At 53.0% G+C, this 22,305-nt stretch overlaps 2 protein-coding genes across 7 annotated transcripts in view; both read left to right on the top strand.

The window, feature by feature from the left end:
- LOC122373041 (protein inturned-like) overlaps positions 1 to 22,305 on the top strand; it is a 117,610-nt gene that overhangs the window by 18,854 nt on the left and 76,451 nt on the right. The window contains exons 4-5 of the mRNA XM_043350778.1: positions 4,309 to 4,394; positions 21,127 to 21,213. Coding sequence (XP_043206713.1) covers positions 4,309 to 4,394; positions 21,127 to 21,213 — 173 coding nt within the window. The remainder of the gene's footprint in view (positions 1 to 4,308; positions 4,395 to 21,126; positions 21,214 to 22,305) is intronic.
- On the top strand, positions 12,064 to 15,657 carry LOC122373040 (protein RFT1 homolog). Of its 6 annotated transcripts, none has more exons than XM_043350773.1 (6): positions 12,064 to 12,151; positions 12,888 to 12,973; positions 13,143 to 13,316; positions 13,791 to 14,046; positions 14,297 to 14,425; positions 14,862 to 15,657. In XM_043350773.1, exons 2-6 carry the CDS (start codon positions 12,919 to 12,921, stop codon positions 15,133 to 15,135), a joined length of 888 nt encoding a protein of 295 aa, XP_043206708.1. In that variant the 5' UTR covers positions 12,064 to 12,151; positions 12,888 to 12,918; the 3' UTR covers positions 15,136 to 15,657. The 6 variants fall into 6 exon arrangements, with proteins under 6 accessions (XP_043206708.1, XP_043206710.1, XP_043206711.1 ...); XM_043350775.1 differs by having other exon boundaries at positions 12,150 to 12,192; positions 13,206 to 13,316; XM_043350776.1 differs by lacking the exon at positions 12,064 to 12,151 and adding an exon at positions 12,161 to 12,183 and having other exon boundaries at positions 13,206 to 13,316.

The following is a 22,305-nucleotide window of genomic DNA, read 5'->3' as shown; positions in this document are numbered from 1 at the left end:
GGTCTCAGCAGTCAGCACATGGGTCCCACACTAGGCCAGAAGCTCTTTGATTGAGCTTGGTGGCGGAATTATGGTGGCGGCGTTGGAGGGCCTTTCTGCGCAGAGGAAGAGCGGCTCCTAGCGCGCGGCGGTGCTGGTATGGACCTGCGCTCGGCGGCAGCTCAGTCCGCCAGCCCACCTGTCGGAGCGGGCGTGGGCACTGCGGCGTTGTTGTTGTACTCTGCTTTCCAAAGTCACTGCTTACTGCCCTATGTGATATGCCTTTTGTAGATAGCCATGTTGTGATGTTCACGCCTCTTACCTCTTACCTTTGACGCGTTGACCTATCGTCTTACATGGAATAACGTGTTACGTTGGGGTCTAGGCAATGTTTATTTGATTTGAGTTTATAAATATTCCTGTAGATTGATTATTATACGTTATTGGGGCAATTTATCCCTCAAATATATGAAATTTCGTCCAGTCTGACAGCGCTGGCTGTTATACATTCCCTCTATCGCGCACAATGTATCATAGTTATGCACGCAAGACTCGGCGCCAGCAATTTAGAGCGGCTTGTCACTGGTATTCCCGGAAGTAATTTATCGTGCGGCCGTGTCGTGTGCCCTGTCAGTTATTGCATCGGGCTCCGGGCAATGCTTCATCGGGACGACATTGATGTGGAGCAGTAAATCGGCGGCTGATCTGCCATACGCCGACCCCGGCCACCGGGCGCAATTCGTTTCAGTTCGGCCGCAGTTCCGTCCGCTGCTGTATTCCGCTAGATTTGCGGCCACCTGCGTTTTACCTCGCCGATGCGGTCCGTCATTTCGGGCGAAATATGGATGATTCAAAAGGCCGTCTGCATTCAAATTTGACGCGGCCGCCGGGACGTGAGGGACCAGCAGCGTTGCAGATTCCCATTCACTTCAACTTTTGTGCCAGATGGGGCCCAATTTTGTCGGCGCTCTGTGGTTGCCGGGCGGAATGGGATGTGGAACTGCGGGAAGGGTGGTGGGAGGGCGTCACTGTGCGGCCTGTCGCCGTGCCCTGTCATCGAGACCTGGTTCTGCTGCTTCCCGCGGGCTGTCCTCCGTCCGGGGGCCTATAGCCTCTGTATAGGCGGACATTTGTGGCAGGGGCGGATCCAAGGGGGGGGGGGGGTCACATGGGTCATGGCCCCCCCCCTTGAGGCCCGGGGGCCCAAAGACCTTCCAGGGGCACCACCGGCCTATCAGGGGTATCACAGTCCTGACAGGGGCACCACAGGACCGCCAGGGGCACCACAGGCCTAGCAGGGACACCACGGGCCTGGTGCCCCTGGGCCCTGACAGGACTGTAACGCCCCTGACAAGCCTGAAGTGTCCCCGGCAGGCACGTGGTGCCCCTGACAGGCCTGAGGCGCCCCTGCAAGGCCGGTGGTGCCCCTGGCAGGCCTGTGGTGTCCATGGCAGGCCTGTGGTGCCCTTGCTAGGCCTCTGGTGCCCCTGACAGGCTTGTAATGCCCCTGGAAGGACTGTGGTGCCCCTGGGCCCTGACAAGCCTGAGGTGCCCCTGACAGGCCAGAGGTGCCCCTGACAGGCCAGAGGTGCCCTTGCTAGGCCTGTGGTGCCCCTGGCAGGCCTCTGGTGCCCCTGACAGGCTTGCGGTGCCCTTGGAAGGACTGTGGTGTCCCTGGGCCCTGACAAGCCTGAGGTGCCCCTGACAGGCCCGTGGTGCCCTTGTTAGGCCTGTGGTGCCCCTGGCAGGCCTCTGGTGCCCTTGCTAGGCCGCTGGTGCCCCTGGCAGGCCTCTGGTGCCCTTGCTAGGCCGCTGGTGCCCCTGGCAGGCCTCTGGTGCCCCTGCGCCCGGAGAGGACTGGTGCCCCTGAAAAGTCTGAAGTGCCCCTCGGCAGGCCCGTCGTGCCCCTGGCAGGCCCAAGGTGCCCCTGCGAGGCCGGTGGTGCCCCTGGCAGGCCTCTGGTGCCCCTGGCAGGTCTGTGGTGCCCCTGGCAGGTCTGTGGCGCCCCTGGCAGACCTGTGTTGACTGGTGCCCCTGCTAGGTCGCTGGTGCCCCTCACAGACCTGTGGTGCCCCTGGGCCTTGACAAGCCTGAGATGCCTGGCTATGACAGGCTCGTGGTGCCCCTGATAGACCAGTGGTGCCCTTGCTGGGCCTGTAGTGCCCCTGGCAGGCCTCTGGTGCCCCTGCTACCCCTGCGCCCTGAGAGGACTATGGTGCCCCTGAAAAGCCTGAAGTGCCTCTCGACAGGCCCGTGGTGCCCCTGGGCCCTGACAGGCCCAAGTTACCCCTGCGAGGTCGGTGGTGCTCCTGGCAGGCCTCTGGTGCCCCTGGCAGGTCTGTGGTGCCCCTGGCAGGCCTGTGTTGACTGGTGCCCCTGCTAGGCCGCTGGTGCCCCTCACAGGCCTGCGGTGCCCCTGGAAGGACTGGTGCCCCTGCCCCTAGGGGTGCTCATGGGCCCAACAGGCCCGTTGTGCCCCTGACAGGCCTGTCGTGTATACTTGCTAGACCTGTGGTGCCCCTGCTTCCTGGCAGGCCTGTGGTGCCCCTGGCGGGCCTGTGGCGCCCCTACAAGGCCGTAGGTGCCCCTGACAGGTTTGTGGTGTCCCTGGAAGGACTTTGGTGCCCCTGACAAGCCTGAGGTGTCAAGGACAGACCCTTTAGACGCCAGGGTCAAGTTCGTCGGACTGACAACGATTTGCTTACCTGATAATGTTCCTGGTAAGTACTCATTACTCAGCGTCCACAACATATATACACATAGCACATTCATATATACTTGCTTACAATTGGTAAATGTGGTTGTGGCTAAGAGGTAAGATAGTGACTAAAAATAAAAAATAAAAATAAAAAACTGAAAATGGGGGCACCACCAAAATGAAGTGGACGAAATCCGTTGAGTTTTTAATTTTGGGTATAGGTAGGGGCACCACTTCGATTCATGACCCTCCCCTTGGAGTTTTCCTGGATCCGCCCCTGATTTGTGGACACAGGTAGACATTGGACGGTGTTTGGTGGTCACCAAGCACCGTCCAACTTGGTCAGTGCTGGTGCTGCCGTTGGCAGAGGGTCGGGGCATCCAGGGATGGTGTTCGAGGACTCTCCCCGCCGCCTAAGGGGAACTGTGTCGCCACTGACGGATAGCTGAAGACGGCAAACCTGCAGCGGGTGGATTACCAGACACTTGCCGCGCCGCCTCCCGAGAGTTTTACACTGTTTTATATGCGTATTGTTATCGTTTCATCTTTGTCCGCAGTTGCACTTAATCCACTTTATAATACTCTTCGCGAGCCTGTAGTGTTTTCTTTTGCTGTTCAAAGGAGAACGAATCATTGTTTCTGAATGTAAATGTTGACGGTAATGCTGAGCCTCGCTTTGATGTTTACCCAAGAATACAAATTGCTTCAAAGCGAAGTGGGAACTTGAAACGAGCTTCGTGTCAGGCGCTTTACTTTAAACACTCAGGACATACACCGTCCGCAGAATGATGTCCATTTGTCTTAGTAGCATTGTGTGCCCTTCCAAGTGGAACGTCAGAGTAATCAGCGGAATGAAGCATGTGCATTAAATGATGAAATGTTTTCATACCTATTCATTTGTTAAGTCCGCTTGCTTTCTCTACTATAGTCCTGTTCGAATACTGCGCCTGTTTTCGGCCATTTTGAACCTTTTACACGTTATCGTCCCTGTCCTTGGCCGCAGGTAACGGGGGCTGTGTGAGCCCACTGGTAACTCCCCTGACTGCGGACTCTGTGAACCCAGTGGTAATGCCTCTGTCCTCTCCGGACAGTGTGTGCCGACTGGTAACGGCAAAGTCCTGACAGTGTTGACCCCCTTGTAACGCCCCTCTCCTCTACCGCAGGTGACCAGCTGAAGCGGGTGGTGTGACCCCCTTGTAACACCCCTCGGCCCTCTCCTCTACCGCAGGTGACCAGCTGAAGCGGGTGGTGTGACCCCCTTATAACACCACTCTCCTCTACCGCAGGTGACCGGCTGGAGCGGGTGGTGTGACCCCCTTGTAACACCCCTCTCCTCTACCGCAGGTGACCGGCTGGAGTGGGTGGTGTGACCCCCTTGTAACACCCCTCTCCACTACCACAGGGGACCGGCTGGAGCGGGTGGTTTGACCCCCTTATAACTCCCCCTCCTCTACCGCAGGTGACCGGCTGGAGCGGGTGGTGTGACCCCCTTATAACACCCCTCTCCTCTACCGCAGGTGACCGGCTGGAGCGGGTGGTGTGACCCCCGTGTAACACCCCTCTCCTCTACCGCAGGTGACCGGCTGGAGCGGGTGGTGTGACTTTTATAACACCCCTCTCCTCTACCGCAGGTGACCGGCTGGAGCGGGTGAACGGGGCGCCGGTGACCGTCGACAGTCTGCAGACGGTGCTAGCCGCCCTGCCGAGACCCGGAAAGGTAGGTAGCAGCACCCTTCCCGTGTCACTCAGATCGACTATCGCCCCTCGGAGAGTCACCGCCGGGGAGAGGGGTGACATCGCCCGCCCCGGCACCGCCTCCGGCGACGCCCGGGGCGATTTATGGTGGCCGCCGGCGAGCTCGTATGGACGGCCGAGGCGTGGTAAAAGCGGCCTTCTGGCGCCTCTGAGATACGGACTCGCCGGTCATGCCTCATAGTTTGCGCCGTGCTGGCGTGCGCGGCAGACCGGCGCGGGCCGGCGCCGCCCCGAGGCTGTTTTTGTGGGTGATCCTTATGCCGGCTGGCGGCTGTTATGCTCCCGGGACTCGTACGTTGATGTGGTTTGGAAATGGCGCAGCTGTTTTTCCGCGGCACGCTCACTTTACGTGTTTTCGTATGCGTTGGAGTGCTTAGATGGCTTGCCTTGGGGATTCTTTGAAATCTGATTGCATGCTAACACATGATAGTGGTGCCATCCGCGGGGTTGGCTGGTTCAGCGAGACGAACGGCGCCGCTCGGGACTGCAGCGGGTGGCATCGACCGGCCCCACGCTGACCCCGGTGACCTGACTGACCCCCGTGACCCGGGTGACCCCGGCACACCGGGCGCCGCGGCTCGGTGCAGCCTCCCGCCCAGAGTCGTGCGTGCTGACCGAGAGTTGGTGTGTTATGCCGGCCGATCCCATCGCAGCGCGCTGTCCGTCCCGGCGCTGAACCGCCCGGCGTTCATTGCAGCGCGCTGCCCGTCCCGGCGCTAAATTTCCCGGCGCTCATCGCCAGATCAGAGCCCAGTACCCGCCTGCTGGGTCTGGACACGGCTGAGGCCCGGTACCTGCCCGCTGGGGTCGGCACGGTCAGATCCCCGGTACCTGCCCACTGGGGCTTGACAGAGTCAGAACCCGGTACCCAGACATATGCATGGATCCGAGTGATGGATTGATGATTTCAGTGGATCTCGAAGCAAACTGCAGGCTAGGATCTATGATCCCACCGGATCCGTTGTGAAAAATTTAATCTGGATCTATGATCTCATAGGGTCTGACGATATACCAAGAACACGGATCTATGATCTGCGTGGATCCCACCATGCACAACATTTGGAACCAGGTTTCCAAGTGTTTCTATGTCAATAAGTGCCACAAAACTATTGATTATGACGTGCAATCACATACAATCTCTAAAACAGAACGCTTGTGAGTTGCAACGAGTCATTTTCTGGGATTTCTGAGTTGCCAAAAAAGTAAATGAGGATCTATAATCTCACTGGATCTCAGGCAAAAATTAGACTCGGATCTATGATCCCTACGGATCTCTCGATAAATTGAAAAGCTGGATCTACGATCCTGACGAATCCGAGATCAAGATCCGTGGGATCAGATCCCAGATCCGTTTTCTCGGATCCATGCACATGTCTGCCGGTACCCACCCGCTGGGGGTGGGCGCGGCCAGGTCCCCGGTACCCGTCCACTGTAGGGGTCGGCACGCCGCTCGGTGGTGCGGCTCCACACCCCTGCGCTGACCGCCGACCGCTGTGACCTGTTGACCCTGAGCCGGTAACGGCCCGGCTGTCGACGCGCGCCCCGCTGATCGGTGGGGCCCAGACACGCGAGCCTACCTTCGCTGGGCGGGTGGGAAGGCGGCAGACGCCATCTGAGGTGCGGGTGAGAGGTGATGGGATGCAGGTCTGGAGCGCCGTGCAACAAACCGCGATGGATGTTTAGTTTGAATTGAGCTATTTTGTTAAATCCTGACGTTCTGGTGCACCATAGCCTCATGAATTGGAATGGGCGGAGATTGCCTTGATAAATAACGCAAGAAAGTCGTGCCAATAACATAGCTGTGGATGTAGTTTCGCTACTTCTCTGAGCGAGAACTTATACCATGAATCACGATTGGAACTGGGAGTATCGGCCAGCCCAATACAGTTTACCGCCCGTTCGCCGAAGACGTACCCGTTACGGCTCCGTTCAGTGACCGGCAAAGGGCCTTGCCGTGTTCAGTGACCATTGTGCCTTTCGCGGCCCTGTTCAGTGTTCAGGGACCGTAGGGGCCGGTGTAGGGCCCGGCTCCGTTCAATGACCATGGCGTGGTCCTGTTCAGTGACAATGGCACGGCCCCAGTTCAGTGACCATTGGGCCCGGCGCGGCCCGCTCACTGACCATTGGGCCCGGCGCGGCTCGCTCAGTGACCATTGGGCCCGGCGCGGCTCGCTCAGTGACCATTGGGCCCGGCGCGGCTCGCTCAGTGACCATTGGGCCCGGCGCGGCCCGCTCACTGACCATTGGGCGCGGTGCGGCTCGCTCAGTGACCATTGGGCGCGGCGCGGCTCGCTCAGTGACCGTTGCTCTGGCGCTCTGTGGCGCCCGCGGGTCCCGTTTGACCTGGAGGCGGCGGTCCGGCGCGTTATCCACTGCCGTCGTTAGCGCGGCGGCGCCGACCGGCCGGCGGTGATCGGTGCCAGGGGTGCTGCTGGCCGCGCCCGGCGCCGGCCACGTGCTCCCCGGGGCCGGGGCGGCCGCGGGCAATTCAGCGCCGCTCAGAGAGGTCGCACTCCCTGGGGCCGGGGCGGCCGCTGACATTCAGCACAACTCAGGTCGGCGGGCGCCACCTCACCGAGCTAGTGAGCTGCACTGGTGGCGACCGGGACATCTAGCGCGCGGCAACAGCCCAGATGTCGGCGCTGGGGCCGGGCAGGCAGCCGGGCGGGGAAGGTCTCCACTAGTGCACACTGGGGTCGAATGCCGAACTGGCGTGATGGCGGAATCGCGCGTCACTAGAATCGAGCCTCCCTCGCCTCTTAGACTAACCAACTGGCCATCGGGAACTCAGAAATGGCCTCCGATTCACACGAGGATGGTGCTTGTGATTTGTGCCATTGCGTTACAAACCCAGCGTTGGAAATGATTCCGTACGATTTCTGAACATGTAAATGACGAGCTCTGGTTCTATCCCGTATTCTTTGCATCATTTGAAGGAGCAGTTTCGCTCAATATAAATGACTTTTTCTATAGTCTCTTAACTTGGCCACCAAGCTAGCCAAGCTTACTACAGAACAGATTATTTCACGTGGAACGGTCCGATTTCCTTGAGAAAAACGTCCATAGATTGTTAAAGATATGCACATTTTTTAACCTTTCTTGTCCTGTTGTGTCATTGGGGTGTGCACTGTGCAGACCATTAACCAGGTAATGGGTGTTGAACTTATTGCTTAACGCTCAAAAGACACAAATTTTGTATAAGTGACGTTTGTTTTGTCCGCTGAAGAGAGTGGATTCTTGTGACAGTTTTCATCGCTCCACTTTATGGACATTTGGTAAGTATTCAAGCTCTTAGCCAAATTAAGCCTTTAAGCTCTTACCAAGTTTGAAAGCTCGTAACAAGCTCTACTTTTACGATCCTTTCCGTTAGTTTAGTTTTGCTCGGATGTTGTAGCTGTTTGATGCCTGATTATTTACGTTTTAATTCGCATGCTCACTACCGGAGCCGGTTTTCTTACTCCGGTTTTACCGCAGCGACCCGATAAAACACTGGAACTGTCCACAGAACACATGGGTCTTCGATAAGGTTGAAAGGGGCTTAGGCGTTGTTATATTCAGTTCAGTCCCTTATAACTGGGAGGTCGCAATATTTGAACATTGTTAAACGGACTTAAAAATTGAAGCCGAAAGTAATTAAGAAACTGCGTTATCAATTTTATAGGAGTTAGCAGCATAATAGCATTTGCTCATATACAATGTGATAATAAACTTGTACATAAATGTAAAGATAACCAACATCAGTGCTAGTTCTGAGTTCTGACAGCGATCGAAATTTTGTTGATTGCCGATAAGATCGGGTGAGGTTGGATTGGCCGCTGGCCACTAAAGTCAAGCACATGGACCGACATTGCAAATCACTCGCCAGTTCGCGCCCTCGTCTTCACACTGTGGATGATATTCATGATCATGGTTTGTAAAATATGATGGCCTATAGTAGTCCGCTCCTACTCACGCCGTATTCAGGCCAACTTCGGATTTGGGCTCCATCTACCCGGTGGTGAGCTGCAGCGCCAGTACGGTTCGGCCTAGTTAATAGCTCTGCAGTCTGCATGAAAATACTGTTTGCTCAGGCGCTATTTGTTCGCGGGTTTCCGAGCGCGAAGATGTATTCTTAGAATGGGGTGCACGACCGCTCCCGGCCCGGCGGTCCTCGACGAAACGCGCCATCCATTGTCGATGTTACGCACGCTTTGCCGGGCTTTGGTAGCATCGATTTGGGCTCGTTTTAGCAGAGTGTCGCCTCTTTGGGCCCATTGAGCCAGCTGTTTGCCTAATTTATTGAGCTCTTGTTTGGTGTGCTGCGGTCGTTTGCTGAGACGATGGCGGAACGAGACAATGATTTATGAGTGGGATCGTTATGATGCCTTTTATCTCGGCTTGCATGTATTCATTGTTCTTTCTTTGTTCTCTGATGGCCTCTTATTATCATAATCACTGCTATTGGTCATGCTGGTGGTATCATGCTTGGCAATGAGCAGCTTACATGAGCCGCGTCTCCTGTTTTGTTATGGATGGCCTGTGTTACCGTCTTAGAGTTGTATTATAGAGATGTAGTATCCGAATAAGTTTCCGTAGCTATTGAGCACCAACCTCCGCGGCAAGTAAACCTGACGCATCACGACTACATGGCAGCGATTACTGGGACCTTGTCACCCCCAGCTGCTGGCCTTGTGAGGAGGCCTGGCCTTGCCGAGTGATACTTGGAGGCATGTTCTGTCTGGTGTTTTACATTTCTGATCAGTTTGCCGCAGACAGCTATAATTAACTTCAAAGGGCAAAAGCTGCAGCAAAGACGCGTAAACTGAACTGTCGCGGAAACAAAATATCCTAAACATATTGTTATTGAATGCCCGTTTGTCATCTATTTTACCAGCACTATGTATGCTATCAAGGGTCGACGATTTTATTATTATTATTTTTTTTTTTCTAAAGCCGTGCGAAAATTTCTAGATGTGACAGATATGTATCAGACACCCGTCATCCGATCGTCGAAGTGGCGCCGAGTGCGGCTGGGACGCTCAGCGGCGCTACTATGCATTTCAGACCCCATGAGACCCTGTTTTTCGGCGATAATTTCTTCAGTTTTTGTCTAATCGGCTTGAAATTTTGACATCAGACATTTCAGCTCAAGCGCCGATTTTCATCAATATGGTCTCTTAACAAAATGTCAATATTTAGAGCACTTGTCATAGGCTCGTAATGCTAACTAGATTTTGCACCCGGATAGAGGCTCGTTCGCTACCGCAGCGGATTGGATGGGAGCGCTGGCCAATCACGTTGCGCCGGGCCCAACCAAACTCCGCCCACTGGCCGTGACCGCGCTGGGTCTATTCCGGCTCAGTCGGCGGCAGCACCGCGGAGAGGTCGCACGGGGGCCGCGCACTGGAAACATACATGGAATCGACAGGAAGTGTCTGAGCGAAAGCTTGCTCTTCATCTGGGGGGGGGGGGGGTTGGTAACCGCTTCTCCCTGCTTAGTATATCAACACCGATCCAGCTCAGAATATGAAGAATACTCATAATGAGGATATTAACCTCCCCAGAACCAACTTTAACCCTATTCCTGGCGGGCTCCGCCGGGACAAGAAACTGGCGGGGGGGGGGGGGGCGATTCGGCCCCCCTTCAGATCTCAAAAACTACGCATCGCAGCGACAAACAGCAAACGGCGTTTGATAGGTTGTTTTAAGATCTACAACTTTTACATAAAACATTTTCAGGTCAGGTCAATATTGAGGTCAACAGAGGTCATCAACGATAAAATGTTTTGGAACTAGTTACCTATATAAATTTTTAACTAAGAAACATAGAGACATAAAACCAATACATTTTTTGTTGCTCTCGCCGAGGCGATGCGAAATAGGTATGTGATGACCTTCACAGGTCAATTTGAAATTTGACCTGAGGTCAAGGTCAGGTCATTCATCAATGAGGTTGTGGGGTATGATCATGCTGCATACCAAACGACGCGCCTTGGCCAGGCGAGCAGTTTGGTACCACTTACAAGTCTTTAGCACCATCATGTCGTGATTTATTGACAGAAAAACGATTTATGACGTCACATGCCCTCAGATGACCTTTGCCGGTGCCCCTGTCAATTAGCGGCACCAGGATCATCACCGATGAGAGAATCTTTCATAATACTGAAAGAATTGGGTGGTTTTGACTCGTTTACACGAAGCAGGAGGCGTTTCAATATTTTCCCATAGGCTTGCAATGTAAAGGTCACGAGTCTGGCCTGACCTCAGGTCACATATATGAAAATTCTGAGATATACAAATTGCACATACTGGTACCCTAACTAAAGCCTGAAGAGAAAAAAATTGATCGGTCAAAAACTCTAGCTCTGGCGTGATTGCAAACTTTTCTGAGGTGGGGTCACCAAACCGCCTCTGGTGACCTGACCTGACCTGACCCGGCAACTTTTTTTGTCAAAATGTGCGCAATGAATGTTTAGAAAAAGTCACCGAGTATGAGCTTTCAGTCTTGCGGCGTTTGGCAATGGCACAAGAAAAACCTGAAGGGGGCCTTAAAGCCCCCCCCCCCCCGCCAGGAATAGGGTTAAATAGAGAGCTGAGTGATGACTCATGCACTAACTGAATATTAGAATGAATGCACATTCTGGCGCCTATTTAATGGTCAGGTCGTGCCACTATTCTGTCACCTATGACAGCATGCGAAGCCTCTGCACCACTCGAAAATATTGATATGGTTGGCTGCGTCAATCGTTGTTTCTGAAGACGCTGTTATACCTATGCAGAAAATAACAGAGTAGGATGATGACTGAGTCGCGAGCACTTCCGATTGCCTTAGACATCGCTCCATGAGCTGTGTTCGTAACTCGTGAAACGTTGAGAAGGGAGCAGAAATGTGATGTGCGATTTACTGCGCATGGTAGAAATGCGACATCAAAATAAGGGAAACAGGCGCATTGGCTAGTAAAGAAATCGCGTCTTTTTGTGAAACTAAAGTCACTTTTCAAGCTCTCCAATAGTGAGGCAGTAGGTTAAGGTTACTTACAGGTGTTTTAATTATTTGCAGTTCAACACGAAAGCCTGGGGTCAAGTCAGTCCGGACTCCGGTGATCTCAATCTAGCCAATTATAAAATCAAAATGGGTTAGTTCTGAAGGTGTTTATGTTGCACCGCAATCACATGAATCCATCTCAAGCATACGCATAAGCATAATATCTTTCATATTGCAACCACACTTCTTAAATGCTACGGTGTTTACCATGTCTTGCGAATTTGACGTAGGCTGACCGATGTCTTGCATCAGTTCATAGTCACTTGACATCCACGATTTTTTTAAATGACGTTCAATCAAGCAAAAATCAAGTCACTAGCCCTGAACTTATCATTAAAGTAGGTATATCTTTATTGATTGACATGGTGTAGGTTAATTTGCGATAAATGCAATAACGAAGGCTAGTGCGCTAACTACGAGCGCTAATTTCTACTGTATCGTTATTACTGCAACGGCAACTGCAAGGCAGCCACGTCCAATGCGACCCGCCCCGGTCGCGTATATATCTTTCCCGAGCGAAAAAAACAAACATTCCAGTTTTTTGGCGCTTTTGTTTCAATTATGGTGGTTCTGTTCGAAGGTTCATACAGATGGTGTTTGCGCAAAATTTCTAACGGAAAATCACCGACTATTTAGTGTCGACAGCTGCATATTAACTTTTTGAACACGCCTCCATCACTGCTTGTTTATTGGCTGTCCGTGGTATTGGGATTTGGGCTGTGTTGCTGTATATACCGTGTGTTGCTGGGTGATTGTGATAATATTCTGATGATTAACCTTTTTATTCAGCGGTAGAGACCCACAAGTTGACTCCATTATAAATATTGTCTCTTTATCATGAAACAGACTCAGAAACCTTGGCATGAATGCTCTCAGGCTCTCAAGAGAATGTTGAAATTCAGGTCTCAAAAGATTAAAATTACAATAATGAAATGTTTCACCTACCTTCCAAGCCATAAACACTCATATTGGTACTGGATGGAACTTAAAATAAAAAAGAGGGGTGGATAATTAGGGGTTTGTAGCACCCCCTGGGATTTTCCACCAATGAAGTAGGTACCTATATGCTGCAGAGACCAGGGCCCTGTTTCACCGTTGATAGCAGCATGCTACTATCAAATTGCGCGAGCTGACGTAATGTGATGAGGTCACACTTATGACGTTTCGTGTAATCTGTGAGCTGCGTTTGGAACAGAGTTGCTGTTTCGTTGAATGCGATGTGTTTGATCGCACGACCGTGAAGCTGTTGGCAGCAATGTTTGATGACATCACACAGATTGACGGCGTCATGGTTTGCTGATGTTTCCGTGGAAACCCAATTTGACACGTGTGATAGCAGCGTGCTGCCATCACCGGTGAAACAGGGCCCATAATAGCATGGTCTGTGTTGCACATATTGATGCTGAAGCTATACCTACAAATGTCTTTCAGATAACCTACTGAGTGTTCACATTCATCACAAATGCAGTCATTCTCCGGTATATTACATCTGATGTGCTGGGCATCATCAATGTCAGGTATGCACCCTTTACTTTTTTCCTATCATGCATCAGTGATGCATCCAATGTCTGAGTTCCTAAGTAGAACATATGCTATTTTCTCACCAGAACTGTAGTGTGTACTCCATAAGAAAAATGCTAATTTTGCTGAATTTTGCTCTGAATTTGCTGAAAAATGCTGAAGCAGTTGCTGACGGAGGGCGAGCGCTACCTGATGACCGCCTTCCACCTGCTCGACTTCTCCGAGCAGGGCCTGTACGACGTGGTGGCCAACCTGGGCAGCCTGGCGGCCCGCTTCCTCTTTCAGCCAGTCGAGAAGAACGCCTACGTCTACTTCTCGCGCACAGTGGAACGGGGAAAGGTAGGTGGCAACGTGGCTGATTGTGTGGTAGGAGGTGATTGATGTTAGTTTTTTTTTTGTGTTTTTTTTTACTGAGGAGTAGTGGCATTTGGTGAAAATATCAGTAACGTTGACCACAGTGTGTCGATGCCCGGTAAGGCGCCGAAAAAGCTGTAAGCACACACTCCTCTGATATTAGCCAATTATACTCGTAGCTACTCTTCATCTCCGCTATAAGTCCTTACTGCCAGTCGTTGTGATCTTCATCTTGGTGTCTTTTTTGTCATTCGGTTTGTTTTATTGCCCAGCTTCTATCCTTCTGGCCATCTCTCCCCTTCTCGCCAGTCACTGGAAGGGGACAGTTTGGCACCTCTCCTCCAGCCGGTGCCTGACAGCTCCCTCCCCCTCCAGCCGGTGTCTGCGGTGGCGGGCCGGGCCGGGTGCTACACGACCTACTCCGCGCTATGAGTCTGACCCTACCCCCTCTCCCTGCAGCCGGTGTCTGCCGCGGCGGGCCGGGTTCTGCACGACCTGCTGCGCGCCATGAGCCTGCTCGGTCTGGTTGCCGTCACGTTCGGCTGGAGCTACCCCCCCCCCCCCTGCTGCTGCGGCTGTACGGCGGCGCCCTGCTGGCCGCCGGTCCGGCCGTCAGTTTGCTGCGCGCCCAGTGCGCCTACGTGCTCCTACTGGCGGTGAACGGAGTGCTGGAGTGCTACACGTTCGCGGTGATGCGCCAGGAACAGATCAATGGGTAAGTGCCGTGGAGGGTTTATGGAAAGCAGTCGGGAAATGGTCGGTGGCTTAGTAAGGAGTGAGGTAAATTAGTCGGTAGAGGCTGAGCGGATTAGGAAATGACGTTCTCATGTTGGTTTTTGTTGTTAGACTGCCTTTTGCGGCTAAAGGCGAAGTAGAAAGGCTGGCCAGTTGTGTCGATAAAGTGAAGCTAGGAACGCTACTATCGGGCGCTTTGACAGGTGTTGTGGCGTTTTCCGGTGTTTCAGGTATAACCGGAAGATGGTGCTGCTATCTGTGATATTCGTCATCTCGACAGGGATCTTTACTAGGCTATTCGGCGGGGTTGGATTTATCCTCGCCAACTGCGTCAATATGCTGACCAGGATATACGTTTGGTGAGTTTTTGTGTTTTTGAATAGATTTGATTTGTCCTAATTGGTCTAATTATTTACATCATTATCCAATCTGTCATGGATAGTCAATATCACGCTTTATCGCCGATCTCGATATACTTGGATCTCGTTACTTCACCCGTCCACGACTGATACGAATGTCTGCTGTCCCCAATAGTGTCCTGCACCCCTCTCAATTGTCATCCCGTCCCCTCCCCGTATGCTGCTGGTTCCCGATACAGTGCCCCGTGCCACTCTCAACCATCATGTCTTCGTCCCATTTTCTGCTGCTGCTGCCCGCTCGCCCCGTCCAGTGTGTTGCTGGCGCTTGATGCAGTGTCCCGTACCCCTTTCACCCTGTCCCCACCCCGTGTGTCGCTGATGCCCGATACAGTGTCCCGTACCTCTCTCACCCTGTCCCCGCCCCGTGTGTCGCCAGTTACCGGTTCGTGGCCGGTCTGCCGCTGGAGCCGGCGGTGTCCGTGCCGCCGCTACTCGGTCTCCGCCCGCCGCCCGCCGTGGCTGCCGCGCTGGTGACCGCCGGCCTGCTGGCAGCCGGCTCCGAGAGCTGGCTGTACCCCAGCTCCGCCGCCGCCCATGTGGCTGTGGGCGCGCTCTGTGGGGCCGCCGTGGTGGCCGCGGCGGTGTACAGCGAGCTCCGCCTCCTCCAGGCGGTCAGGGAGCGGGTCGGGGATAAACTGAAGCGCAGCTAGCGGGGAGTGCTACTCACATGGTCATGCAGGGAATAGGTTTGTTTTGTTGTGATATTTATGTGCATTTTGGGTTGAATATACACCGTGCCTGTAAGTAGAGTGGATGTATCAATTTTAAGACTAGTGCGACTGCAGGGGGCGTTGTGGCTATCGCCCATTTGAGAGCTGGACAGTGCTTGAAAGCAACTTCCTACCCATGAATTTTGGCATTCAGATCCTAATTATAGCCATCTGTGATGAACGATGCAGGGGATGCAGAAAATCGATGCAGAAAATCGTGGCCGGTTAGCGTCTGGTGGGGCTTGTAGGCTAATGATGGGCACGACCGGGTGCTGTATGCTATATGTGGTGACAGCAGCGTTCCTGAGCGTCAGGTGTATCTCTTGCTCTGAAGTCCAGAAGTCCTTATCGTTCTTGTGCATTCACTTTGTCAGTGCCTGATGTCAGTGTCAGTGTTTGTCAGTGTTTCATTCTGTAGCAGACATGCAGTCATATTTGGTTAAATAGAACCTTGCAGTCTGAGGCAGTCTTTTCATTACAGTACCTCATTACAGCGTCTCATTCATTACAGTTCAATATTTAGAAATGCAAGACATTGGGGCCGATCGGGCATAGAAATACAAAACAACAGTATACGCTCGCTGGCTATTATTCTGAGACTCAGCATTGAACCTGCCATCACTACAATACAGGAGGCGACAGGTGTAGAGGTGATGTCATAGGTACTCATTTATCAAGTTCAAGTTCTGCTGACTTGACCCACAAGTTGACTCCATTATAAATATTGTCTCTTTATCATGAAACAGACTCAGAAACCTTGGCATGAATGCTCTCAGGCTCTCAAGAGAATGTTGAAATTCATGTCTCAAAAGATTAAAATTACAATAATGAAATGTTTCACCTACCTTCCATTGCCATAAACACTCATACTGGTACTGGATGGAACTTAAAATAAAAAAACAGGGGTGGATAATTAGGGGTTTGTAGCACCCCCTGGGATTTTTAGAATTATCTACCGCTGAATAAAAAGGTTAATCATCAAAATATTATCACAATCACCCAGCAAAACACACGGTATATACACTATACAGCAACACAGCCCAATACAACAGACAGCCAATAAACAAGCAGTGATGGAGGCGTGTTCAAAAAGGTAATATGCAGCTGTCGACACTAAATAGTCGGTGATTTCCCGTAAGAAATTTTGCGCAAACACCATCTGTATGAGCCTTCGAACAGAACCACCACAATTGAAACAAAAGCGCCAAAAAACTGGAATGTTTGTTTTTTTCGCTCGGGAAAGATATATACGCGCCCCGGTCCGGCATACGGCCTTGGGTGCGGCGGCTACTGCCCCGTCGGCTCCACGCATCCGACTGACCGGCCAAGGTCACCGCTCCGTCCGCCGGGAGGGCGGAGCTTAATGGTCACGTGCCTGTGACGTCACGCCTACGTACGGATAGCCTCTACTCCACTGACGGATTTACGGAGCTGATTTTAACATTACGAGGCAACGACAAGTGACCTAACAATTGATATTTTGTGAAAAGACCATATTAGCGAAAATTGGCGCTTGAGCTGAAATGTGCATTGTGAAAATTTGAAGCAAATTGGACAAATATTAAATAAATTATCGCCAAAAAACAGGGTCTCATGGGGTCTGAAATGCATAGTAGGTGACACCAACTTCTTCATCACCGAAGTTACGCCCCGCTCCAAAGTTAGCGCCGGCCTTGTTTTGAGAGCGTTCGGCAGAGCGGAAGATCAATCAATGGTCCATACGAGTATTTAAGTTACTGCCTATGCTTTTTGACCGGTCAGCGCGATGGACCGCGTTTTATCAAAGTGTGCCGTTCCTTATTGCCTCATGCATTGTGAATAGGTCAGGATGGCAGAGCGCAATTGCCATCATTGAAGGGAGTTGTCGGAAAATAAAATTCACTGAAAGAACCAACGGTCCAGAGCTCAACAGAATGTCTTGAGGCTCATCGCGCCCAAAATCCATTTCTATTCGACTTTTGTCAACGAACATTAGGATTTGTTGTTTGTCATGGGAGTGGTAAAACTGATTATAGACTCTGTGAACCACGTTGCAGTATATTTCCCCAACACTGCGAGTAGCTATGCATTTGATGTACGCTGCGTTGTTATTGGTTTTTGGTGCGAGCCCAGACCTTGGGTCTGTTCCAGTCGCACTTCCTAGCACCTCTTAACTCCGAGAGCAAGATAGAGGAGGTTGGAGCAGGGCCCTCCTTGGGTTTGTAGGGGCTAGGGCTGCCACTGGAACAGGGAAGCAATCTTGGAGGAGTTCAGAGGTGTTCGGAAGTGCGACTGGAACAGACTCTTTGTTTCCAGGTTGAGTGGACATAGACGTGTGGGCGAGGGGATGGAGAGGGTGCTCTTTGTACGGTCCGAAATTTCGGGATGCTGTTGAGTGATTGAAATGGATACAGATTTGCATCTTTTCAGCAGCTCCATGCAATTTACAAAGTTCGGCGCTTAATTCGCCGTCGGAGAATCGAGGAAATTAATCTACCAGTGCAGAATTGCGTGTTTTGCCACGCTTCCACCCCATCGTGATTCGTACATAATTAATTTGACGCTATTCCAGTACCTTATTCCTGTTCTATTTGATGTGCGCTCGGGCAAAACGTTTTTGCATTCAATATTTTTAAATGTACTTTAACCTTCCAGGCGGTGGGGGGGGGGGGGGGGATTTTTTGCTCCCCTTTAGTTTTTTCGATATATCTCGAGAACCGCTGCGCCGATCGTCACCAAACTTTCAGTACCCTCCCGGGAGTAGCTAGCGCACATGGTGACCAAAATTTTTCCAAAGGCTATGATAGGTTGGCCCCTAATGACGTCAGAGTGACGTCATTTTTGCCATTTTCGACCCAAAAAAGGTTTCGCGGGAAGAGCTGTCAGGCCTACAGCTTTAGAGATACAGAAAAATGTTCCGGCATAAAAGGTGTGGAATCAAGAGTGATACAAAACTGCTATTTCGGTTTTTCGATTTTTTTTTATTTTGATCCCCAAAAATAAAAAAAGAAATAGATTTTTTAAATATAATAGCCGAAAAATCCCAAAAGTTTTTTTGAATTTCGGAAAAACCGGAATATATGTGATAGTCCCTACCGCCTTCTATCTACATACCAAATTTGAGATCAATACCTCTTTTTTTGGCCAAGTTATAGCGAAAGAACTGTTCAAAATTGATGACGTCAAATTTTCAAACTCAATTTTTTAGCAATTCTAGACCTCGTAGCGCAAAACAAAGACCACCATTAGACTCCCCGTGACGAGCTGCATCGAATCGATACCCATTTTATGCAAAATATCAACTTTGAAATTTGGTCTTTTTTGACCTGACCTTGACCTGACCTCCACCAGAAAGTGACCTAAACCGTACCTGATGGTCTTATAACCAATACCATTGAGTTGGAAATGAAAAACTGGCCATAAAACATGCATCGCACAACCTTAGTAAAGTTGGGTTCATGTGGTGACCCTTGGTGACCTTCGGTGACCTGACCTGTGACCTGACCTGGTATGACCAGTGACCTCTAATAGAAACATATGTACTAGACAACTGACGCCTTATCGCTGATTTTCGACAAAATGCTTTTTACTCGGTGTTATAGCGCTTTCCCTAGAAGCCCCGTGAACGGTGAAACATTTTATCTTTGACCTGACCTGTGACGTCATCGGTGACCCCGAGGTCAATGAATTCCTTCGACAAATTTGACAGGGCTATCGAACGCCGTTTGAATTTTCCGGATCCGTCCAGTAGTTTCGGAGATACGAGGGGGGGGGGGGCAAAAAATGCCCCCCCCCCCACCGCGCGGAAGGTGGCTGGGAGGCCCACCGCCTGCCGGGTAAGCTTCAAGTCGTATCTTTGAAAAGCGAAGCCGAATCCCACCGGTCACCCACGGGATATTCCACCGGACTATTGCAGCTTGCGCTCCATCCGATGGTAAAGAGGCTGTTACAGTGCTGGTAACAAGTGTTCAACCCTTCAACCACCAGGTGCCCTTCATCAGGCAGCTGCCCCCAGGGAGCGAGGCTGCCCTGGCCTCGCTCCCAGCCGTGGTCCCGTCCACCCAGTCCGGTCGTTCCCGTCCACCCAGTCCGGTCGGTCCCGTCCACCCAGTCCTGGTCGGCTTCTAACTACCCAGTCCTAGTTGGCTTCTAACCACTCAGCCTCGGTCGGATATAACCACCCAGTCCCCGTCGGTCCCGTCCATCCAGTCCCGGTCGGTCACTGCCGTCCATCCAGTCCTGGTTGGTCCCAACTTCTAACCACCCAGTCCCGGTCGGTCCTGTCGGACGCCGACGCGGCCCTCATCTGAATTCTGCGCTGCCGCCGTCCCAGGCGGCGGAGGTGGTGTCGGCGGTCCACGGAGGCGTGTCGCCGGGGCCGGCCGCCCCGCCATCGGTCAGGGTGGGAGGCGTGCTCCTGAAGCGCCGGACGGCTGGGCGGTCAGTGTGCCGGCCGGCCGGGGTGAGCACTCAGAGTAGCCCTATTGATCTGGTGCCGATCGGGACCGCCCCGGCGGCCGGACGGGGCCGCCGCCGGCCGCTGCAGAGCGCCGAACAGGTGGACGCCACAGATATCGTAGATCGCTCACGTTCAGTGCTCCAATCGGCGGCCGTCGGTCCGTCGGTCGGTCGGAAGGGTGGGCGGCCTGTCGGCGCGGCTCGGGGTAGTGACGCGCGCCGCGCCGGCGACTGACAGGCCGGCTCTGTTTTCGACGGCCGGCTGGCGGGCTGTTTTTTCGGCCTCTGGTCTCGGCGAATCAGATGTTATTCGCCCGTATATCTCGGTCGGGTGAATCCGAGCCGCCGCTGGGCCTGGGGGCCCGGAACGCTGACCGGCTGTTTGCGTGTGGGCGGCTGGCTGTGGGAGTCTGGCTGCATTATTGTGTGGAGGGAGAGATAATGTGAAGGCTAAAAGGATGTGGTATGAATGCGGTGCTGGTAAATAAATCAGAATACCCAACAATGATCAATGCGCAGTGCACCATGTGCCGCTGTAACTTTGCACAAGTTTTATCATTAAGCACTGCGGCGTAAGAATAATTCACTGGTTTCTGCGATGCGTATAAAGCACCAGGCTGTGCTAATTGCGCTGACGGTGACCGCTCCTGAGCTGACTTTGCTCCCCCTCCCGCTCCTGTACTGGCGGTGTCCGCTCTTCTGACGGTGTCCCCTTTCCTGTGCTCACTGGGCTGACGGTGGCTCCCAGTCTCGCTCCCGTGTGCTGACGGCATCCCTGTCCTGTGCTGACGTTGGCTTCCCTCTCCTGTGCTGACGGTGGCCGCTCTCCTATGCTGACTGTGTCCCTCTCCTGTGCTGACGGTGGCCGCTCTTCTGACTGTGTCCCTTTCCTGTGCTGACGGTGGCCACTCTTTTGACTGCGTCCCTCTCCTGTGCTGACGGTGGCTGCTCTTCTGACTGCGTCCCTCTCCTGCGCTCACTGTGCTGACGGTGTCCACTCTTCTGACTGTGTCCCTCTCCTATGCTCACTGTGGCCGCTCTTCTGACTGTGTCCCTCTCCTGTGCTGACGGTGGCCGCTCTCCTATGCTGACTGTGTCCCTCTCCTGTGCTGACGGTGGCCGCTCTTCTGACGGTGGCCACTCTCCTGTGCTGACGGTGGTAGCTCTCCTGTGCTGACTGTGCCCCTCTCCTGTGCTGACGGTGGCCGCTCTCCTGTGCTGACGGTGTCCCTCTCCTGTGCTGACGGTGGCTCCCCTCTCCTGTGCTGACGGTGTCCCTCTCCTGTGCTGACGGTGTCCCTCTCCTGTGCTGACGGTGGCTCCCCTCTCCTGTGCTGACGGTGTCCCTCTCCTGTGCTGACGGTGGCCGCTCTCCTGTGCTGACGGTGTCCCTCTCCTGTGCTGACGGTGGCTCCCCTCTCCTGTGCTGACGGTGTCCCTCTCCTGTGCTGACGGTGGCTGCTCTTCTGACGGTGTCCGTCTCCTGTGCCCCAGGTGCGCCTGTCGTTTCGGCGGGCCACTGCACCGGCGGACGGCTCGCCACAGCCTCCAGCGCCGCTCACCAATGGCGTGAACAAACAGGTGAGTGTGAGCTCCAGCGGTGAGTGCCCCAGATGAGGTGAGTGTGAGCTCCAGCGCCGCTCACCAACGGCGTCAACAAACAGGTGAGCGTGCTACAGCAGTCTGTGTCACGGACTTCTGCAAGTGCGTGTTTTGTGGTGTGGCTGGTAATTCAAGAGTCCAACTCCCACTCCGTTCAGTCGCTCGGGAACGCTGGAATAGCTGTTTTTATCCAAAGCTTCGCCGTCTTACTGGTGAATTTCAAGCCCGGTATCATCGATCCTTGGCTAACGGAGCGGCCGCCACCGATCATATTCGTGTTTTGCCGCTGTATCCCGGGGAGGCGGTAGCTGGCTGAGGCGACTGGTAAAAACACCGGCGCCCGGTCCCTGACCCAGCGGCGTCGTAGGGCTGCGCCCCAGGCCCTGTGGTCGGTAGCCAAGGGTGGACAGGCTCTGTACTGAATTCCAGACTGCTGAGACTAATATCTTGGAGCTGTATTCTGAAGAGCCTGTGGGCTGCTGTATTCTGGCCTGCTAACAGGGTTCTGGCCTCTCAGAGCTCCGCCTTGGTCGGTAACGAGTATACTGCATCTCTGAATAAAACATTGCCTCTCGCCGCGGCGCGGATGCTACTGATGATAGTGCTTACAGCTGTGTTGATGTGGTTTTGGCTGCTCCCTGTGGTCTGATGCCGGCCGTGGACCGCCAATTCGGGTAATGTCGGGTGTCCTTGTCGGAAACTGTTTTTTGCTGCTGGTGTGAGGGTGATCACAAGGCATTTCGGAAGGTTTCCGTGACTGCTGCCGCAAAACTCCGGATGAAGGGCATTGTTTCTGCTAGGATTGTCAATGTGCTTTTCACTTTCTACAGAATGTTCACGTCAGTTAATGTGCACTTTCTGCTGAACGCCCTATGAATGGTGCAGCTGCGGTTGCATAAAGATTGCTGATCAGTGGTCACTTCAGTCTCTGTGCAGAAAGTTGGTGCCACTGCCTCTGGTACAGCATAGTTGCACTATTCTCATAAAATAGCCTAGTCCGTAACATGAAAGCATAGTCAGCTTACGAATATTCTCTTCAGCCGCAATGAACTCTCGCCATTGCTTGCTCTA

The sequence above is a fragment of the Amphibalanus amphitrite genome, unplaced genomic scaffold (genome assembly GCF_019059575.1).
Source record: "Amphibalanus amphitrite isolate SeventyFive unplaced genomic scaffold, NRLGWU_Aamphi_draft 001435F_arrow, whole genome shotgun sequence".
Lineage (NCBI taxonomy): Eukaryota > Metazoa > Arthropoda > Thecostraca > Balanomorpha > Balanidae > Amphibalanus > Amphibalanus amphitrite.
Note: the sequence above shows the minus strand (reverse complement) of the source record. Positions and strands in the feature narration are given on the sequence as shown.